The sequence below is a fragment of the Pundamilia nyererei genome, unplaced genomic scaffold (assembly GCF_000239375.1).
Source record: "Pundamilia nyererei isolate P.nyererei 1_Seehausen unplaced genomic scaffold, PunNye1.0 scaffold00337, whole genome shotgun sequence".
Taxonomy (NCBI): Eukaryota; Metazoa; Chordata; class Actinopteri; order Cichliformes; family Cichlidae; genus Pundamilia; species Pundamilia nyererei.
In genome coordinates this window covers 214,532-222,151 of record NW_005187738.1, presented here as the reverse complement: position 1 = coordinate 222,151, position 7,620 = coordinate 214,532, and the positions used below count along the sequence as shown (strand labels likewise).

General features: G+C 37.8%; 1 protein-coding gene across 4 annotated transcripts in view; it reads right to left on the bottom strand.

Moving 5' to 3' along the window:
- Positions 1 to 7,620, bottom strand: part of ttc27 (tetratricopeptide repeat domain 27) — a 90,453-nt gene that overhangs the window by 20,866 nt on the left and 61,967 nt on the right. For all 4 annotated transcript variants that reach the window (XR_312270.1, XM_005751991.1, XM_005751993.1 and 1 more), the window contains exons 12-13: positions 7,190 to 7,312; positions 888 to 1,115 (exon numbers count right to left, since the gene is read on the bottom strand). Coding sequence is in view for 3 of the 4 variants with exons in the window: in XM_005751991.1 (XP_005752048.1) it covers positions 888 to 1,115; positions 7,190 to 7,312 (351 nt within the window). In the remaining variant the exon portion in view is untranslated. The remainder of the gene's footprint in view (positions 1 to 887; positions 1,116 to 7,189; positions 7,313 to 7,620) is intronic.

The window sequence follows — 7,620 nt, the reverse complement described above, 5'->3', positions numbered from 1 at the left end:
ACACACACACACACACACACACACACAAAAAAAAGGTTTGTATTGAAGTGTTAAATTAAGGCACAGATATTTCCCTGAAATGAAAGTGTGTGTTAACAAAGCAAAGAAAGATTAAAATCCTGACCAGGCTGAGAATCTATCCCAGCTGTTAATATGTACTTATGCATAGAGGTGTTTTAATTAAATATCAGTGATCCCACTTACACTGATTACACTGATGGGTTTAAAAAAACAAATTAAATTCATGACTAAATCTGGTTGCTGTGCCTGTGGCTCGTGCCATGCTTGCTCTAACTAGGTAACGCATGGCTGTATAATGGTGACCTTGTACATGTCTATTATCCAGTTCCACTGCTCAAAGGTTTCAGACAGTGTTTCTCCACCAGCTGGATCACTAGGTTGTAGTGTTCTTTGACATCCTTCAGGTGCTTTCACAAAGAAGATCTTGTGCTAGCAGTTAGACATACTTTACTGAGTTGGACTGCAACTAGTACAAAACTTCTGTTATGTCACCAGTTGCATTGCACTCTAACAGCCTCCTTAACAGGAATACAGTCACCAACCACAGTCCAGGATGGTGGAGTTGAAATTCATCTGCAGGATTGTAGACTCACTGAATTTACACCTCAGCCAAACTAAATCTGTGGAAAACACTGAAAGGTGAACAGGGACCAGTGTAGAGACTACAGAACGGGCCCAGCATTTTAACCACCTGTAGGTCTGACCCATTCTTACACATGTAATAGTGATCACTGGTACACTCAACTTTTAGTACAGTTGAGAAAAGAATTCATTCTTGTGCACTGCTGAACATGAAAAAGGTTTAAAAAAGTAAATTATTATTAAACTTTATAGACAAATGTGAGAGAATGATGATTTGCTTGTACCTGCATGCTGTTGATTTTGAGCGACTGCTCAAAGCAGTTGACGCACTGCTGGAACTCCTTGTGGCGGAGGTGTAGCAGGGCTTTGGAGCGCATAGCTCTGGCGCTGCGCTGACCTGACAGCTCCCATGCACGGTCGTAATACTGATGCTCCCTCAAGATGTCTCCTAGTAGACAGTACAGACTAGGTGTCTCCTTCTTCTCCAGCTCCCTGCGCACAATCTCCTCGGCCTGAGCACAAATAGAGAAGAACAAAGGTGAGTTCAGATGAGACATGTGAAACTGCATTCAGCTCCCATGTTTGTTGGATTTTAGGTGGAATTTAACTGATTTCATTTCCAAACATAGCAACATGAACACTAATATCTACCCGTGTTAGATGTTAGGACATACGGAATATACCTCAGCGTCGACCTTTTTGAATGCCTCCAACTTCATCTACAATTTAATACAATCTTAGAAACAGTGCATTTTTCTTTTCAATATAGGTACTTGCTTACATAAGTTAACTAATCAGGTCAACCATTAATAGCTTAATTTAATGTCAGGATGGCCAGCCTAAAACAAAGATGAACTTTTGTGATATATCATATTAATCATGCATGTAACAGCAAAATATGTTCTACCTTATAAAACCCTTGTCGTGATTTCTTGGAGCACCAAAAAGCAAAACAAATATTTGGCATTTTATATGAGGATAGGTCAGAGGCAGCTGACACACATCTCACCAGCTCAGACTAGACTTGTGAGTGTTTTACATGTAGTCCATAAGCATGTCTCAAATACATGTGAATGATCCCCAAGAGTCGCCCTAGATATCATGTGGTGTTAAATAGGTGTCTTTATTTGTTTTAGGGGCATTTTTACACTGTCCGTTTTAGTTGACATCCTACCGGAATAGCACCTCTTGCTACTTCCTGCCTGCCTTTGCTACCTTTTAAGCCAACACAGTCTGTTAGTTGGCAGTAATGTTGTATTTTACTATTGTGTGTTTGGCACTAGCTGCCATGAGTTGCTTGTAATAGTTTGTACAAGGGAGTTCACCTAAAGATGTGCTGTATCAGACATTAGCCTAGACGCTAATTAGCCATTAGCTTATTTCGTTGTGCTTCAATTTATATGGTAAGGACGTATAGCCTATGATGCTTAAAGGTCACAGCATTTTCTAATTGTAAAAGAATGTTTACGCATATCAGATCACAAATGATATTTTGTGTCTTATTTACAGTTTTACAATTTATTTTTTCATCAAAATCCATGCCATGTATCCAACTGGACATAAACGACCACAAAAGAACAACGGTGTGGTTTTTATTCGTGTGACGATTGTTATCTACCTGCCTAGTTAAGTGCAGGGGAAGAATAATAACCAAGTGACATAAAACTGCAACACTTAGTAAAACTTAATGATAATCAGATTGATTATATTTTTTTACGCTGCAAATTTAACACCTACCATAAATTGATGGCAAATTTCAGATATTCTGAGGACCTTTTGAAAAATTGTCATTTCACACTTTCTCATTAATTTTCTCTATTAAAAGATCTCCTCTTCACCTCTCCTCAGGAGATATGAATACCTTATCCTACCCATCTACTCATAGGCAGGACATAGTTTAACACTACGAGAAGCAAAAAAAAAACCCCAAACCAAAACAAAAGTATCAAAACACAGGCTGAGATCTAGGAATGAAGTCTGACAGAAAAACAAAATTAACATAGGGATTATGTTACAAGTATAGTAGCTGTCAAATTACCTGTGGACATTTGCACTCGGTGCACTTTGTCTTGCCACTACATGTTTTGGATTGCAGCTCACGCACTTGTGAGGGTGGAATAATGAGATTGTTTTCTCTTTCCAAATCCCTCTGTCTTGATTTAGGTTGTGAAGAGTGCCAATCTAACCACTGCTAGCGAGCCGAGGGCCTCTGAGGTTTGACAGAGCCTTAGGTTCACTGCATTCCTTTGCTGTCATGGGGCTGATGCTGGGCCAACAGCCCAGCCCGATTAGGAACGAGAAACCCCATCATACTTATTTAAACTACACAACGCTGAGCAGGTTGTACCCCATGCAACATTCCCTAATTAAAGATAATACGGTAACACAGACACACACACCTATTAAGACCATTACTTTGAATTTTAATCTAAACTATAACTCAAACATGGAAAACAAATTCATCTGATCTGTCTGAAGTTAAATGTCGCTCCCAGACTCGAGCGGGTGCGTCTCAGATTAATTTAGTATTTGCATATTACATATTAATGCATGAGGCTGATAATGACTGTAGTCATACTGTTTTCTGAGAAAATTCAACAGTGCATAAAACATTATGAGGATAACTTCAGGTCATTTTAGTTTTAAGGTTGAACAAATTTATTCTGAAAAGTACCCCCAGAAGTGCAGATCAATCACGTGGACTTGAAGGATGGTGGCTGAGCAAGAAGACACTGTGAAATGCAGTATACCAAGGGTAATTGCTATTCCTGTGCTAACTGCTTTTCTATGAAAACAAATGTTGTTAAAAAGACTGGGACCTACTGGGATCTATGGAGGAGAGAAGTCCAACTTGTGAAACATCAGTACCAAGACATCCAGACTGAAGTCTCAGTTTTTAATATAGATCTTTTGAACCCGTTTTTGCTGTTGGTGTTTTTAAAGTAATTTAATGGAAATATCTCATAAATAAATTGTCAATTCTTGACATCTGTGCTTCATTTCTGATGACTGGATTTCTACTTGTTTATTAGTTGGCATAATTAGCAGGTATCTCCCTGCAGACTGCAGAATACAGTCATTAGTTAAGAGCATAGCACTTCACCCTCTTTTCCAAATATGGTCATTTTAGGCTCAGAAAAAACAACCTGCCAGTGGCTGAAATACTGTTTTATCTGTTAATATTTAGGAAAAATGTGGAGTTTAGAAACTAATGGGATGGTTTCCACATGCTTGCTAGTAAGAAAAAAAAAACAAAGAACAAAAAGTGACATTTTAACAGCAATGAAGATGTAACGTAACCACTAAACATCCACGTGTTCAGCCTGCAACTTCTACTGCAGCTGGGCAAATGCAATGCAAACATTTAGTTAAACAGAGACGAGCTGTGAGCCATGCTGAACACAGCAGTCTCTTTCATTATTTATGTCCGACATTACATTACGTCATGAAACAATGTCATTATGACAGAGCAAAAAGGGAGTGTAGGGGATAACGGAGAAGCAGTGCTGGACAGAATCCCAACCACTCCAGACAAATGGATCGGCCTTGTTATTTTGGATCTCAGTGAGTACATAACACAGACTATTGGCTGGAATTACCACAGCACATGGTTTAAGACTAGAGAAGGGCACTGCACTTTTTATTAGCAAAAAGCAACCTGGCTAATCAAATCAGACACAATAGACACTGTAACTGACAAACAAAGAGCTGACAGGCTGTTAGAGTCCTGCTGAGAGCTCTTCACAAACAGACAGGTTAAATGTTCAGGTCAGTGCTCAACATCCACACACATCATTTATGCACATCTGCATTTCATAACCGAGTTGGATTTGAGTACTGGGTATGTTAAACACATAATTGGCGCAATCTAGTGTTTGATCCGTTACCTAGACCCAGTAGGAATTTAATTTCATCTTTCTAGGTTTTTGCCTTATGAACAGTCTAAATCAGTATGGAGAAAACAGCATTTGGCCTCTCAATTTCCCCCAGTTCTTCCACTTTTTGCTGTGATTTTGCATCTTTTTGTGTTTCATTCCGTTTCTCTCTGATCTTTTTGCATTTCACTGTGGTGATTGTTCCTGTTGTTGTCATTTTGCATCTGTGTTAACTGTTTGTTTTTAGCTCTTTGTTTATTGTTTTGTGTCTCCCTGTAATTACTTTTTTGTATTTGTTGCCACTTTGTATCCCTGTGTGCTCATTTTGCATCTGTTTGTGATTGTTTTGAATTTTTCCGTCATTTTGCATCTTTTTGCAGTAATGTCATTGACTTTCCAACAAGAAACGTTACCCGAGCAGTCATGGGGCCTGTGTCTGCTAGGTCTGTTAAGTAGTCCATCCATCATATTAAACTGAAAAGAAAACATTTGTCATCTGGTGTTTCTGCTGCAAATGTGTTTACCAGCACTAAATCAGTGCCATGTTTGTTTTGGCTTTGCTTATTAGTGTCATATATACATTATACATGTATGCATATATAATGCATACATAAATATGTTGCTAGTTTTGCACTAATGCTTCTCTGTGCATGTATATAAGAGATAAGAGGAATATTAGTAGTGTACACACAGCTGCAGATAGCATACGTGCTGACATCTGCTTTTAACCGTCTCTGTAGTTGTACTGGTTCTCTGTCCACACTTCTGCATGGCTGACTAAAATCATCGGAGTTAAAACTATCTGATGCAATAGTGATCAAAACTTAGTAATGTTATGACTGAGTGAATGACTGAATTATTTCTAAACACGGTCATCACTGGATGTCTTTGGAATTCAACTCAAACCTAAATCTAAACGCCGAGATCACTTCTCACGGCACAATCACAGCAAGAATTGTGTTGTACTCTTGACAGTCAGGTAAGAATGTCCTTGGTGAGTGCTGGCCTATGAATTGGTTATACTCCCAGACTGATAATGCTTTTATGAATATAACAATCTCTTTGTTCAGCTGGAGGGTGGAGAACGCGCCCTCCTTAAAAGAACATGAAGTAATAGGACTTGGTTAGGAGCCACATGGTGATGTTCAGGCATCAGAGCTTTTCCTCTGCGACTCCCTTTGTGGTTTGTGGCTATGTGTAAGTGGAGATCTCTGACAGATCCAGAGCCTACAGGGGACATTACCCCTTTAGTTTAAAAACAATACAAAGTTAGTCACGGTCAGCATTTGCAGCTGCAGTACAAGTTCAGATAAATTAAATACTTGACAATTTTTTTTACCTTACAATGTAAAGCAACTAGAGGCAACTGCTGTTGTGATTTGGTGCTAGTTAAATAAAATGGTATTGAAGTGAAGTGAACCGTAATCCTAGCATCATGCTATGAGAAGAAATTTTTTTGGCAAGGGATTAAAAATCACATGCTCCAGTCTTGGAAGTCTGTAATCCTGATGGCTAATCCAAGAGAGTTCTAACAAAAGGTAAACAAGCTATCAAATGAGGCTCATGTTGTAGTGAAAGTCAACATTATACTTCCTGTTTACAGTCCCGAAGGATTATGACAAAGTTATCAGTAAAACAAAATTAAGACCAAGAAGATACACAAAATCCAGTTCTTCAGATTAACCAGAATCCATTAATACCCTTTTCACTGTAAGATATCAATATTTCTGTTACTCTTATATGCTGAAGTAAAGTAATTAAGGATATGTCTTCTGCGTTGAAACTATGAATAAAAAGTCATTGCAATTTTGAATAATGACCAAGGGAAAGATGAGTGGAAGTGCAGTTATCCTGATTTTTGACTTTTTCCCCCCGATCGCTTCATCACTAATTACTGACAACCTCTAATTTGGCCTTGACAACCAATTTAAAATACCGATCTGCCAAATGAGCATCAAATCATTTAGTTTGAAATCTACAATTGACATGTAAATCACACCATCTGTGCTGCTGTGAACAGAGATCTGCAGAGAGTTAACCACAGCTTGGAATAGACAAAAGTTTTCCAGTCTTATTATAGGATTAAAATCTTTGCCTGACTCTTTTTTTTCTGATAAGAAATATTGTAGCTATCCCATAGCCAGGAAATTCTTCAAATATCATGGAAACCTTTAATGTTTTTCCTAGATGTGAAAAGGTTTCTCTATTACACGTGATAAGAGAATCTAGAATTCAATAAAGATGATTTAATCCAACAAAACCCCAGATAGAAGGAAAAGAACAGATAGTGACTGTGGGGGTTGTGATTAAAAAATATGTGTCATTTATGATTTCTACCAAAGTAACTAGGGTATGTTTAAGAGAAAATGAAACATTTAATTTGATTTTACATTACTCTTGCCTACATACAGTAAGTGTTACACTATTTATGTGAAAAAAGAAACCATGAAGTATTAAAACAAATTCATATCAACTCAAAATATAGTTAAAAAATGTTAAACTAAGCACTATTGCTTTTAGATGATTTTGATTATTCAAACAGCAAGCTGCTGGAAAAACCTCTTCTAATAATACAACTTAGAAATGTTGTCTAGATTAAGTGAAGAATTTAGGGAATAAGAAAAATTTTATGAACATTAAAACGACTTCATTTACATAGATTAGTGGTTTAATATTCAGTTAAGTTCAGGAATGTTAAGATCAGCGTGTACCTTTCCGTGTTGGCCGAGTCTCTCGTAGCAGATAATTGCATCTTCCCAGAGCTCCAGCCTTTCATAAATGAGTACAGCTGAACTGATGCAGCCGAGATCCATCAGAAGGCTGGCCAGCTGTTTCTGTACACAGGGAGAGAATAAAGCGAAGACGTCTGAACCATGTTGAGGCTGCTGGCATGCTAAGGTGCTCACTATGACAACGCTAATAGAGTGACAGAAGAGGCACATTTTATATTAGCATGCTAGAAAGCTAACATTCATGCAAAATACTGTTTGCAGATCTTTAACAACTTCTATAACTATGAAGGCATATCATATAAATGCATCTGATGACGAAATCAGATAAAACTTGCTCTGACTGACTGATATGGAACAAAATATTCTATACCAATAATTTATGTCCATCCATTTGCTGTGTGTGTGTGTGT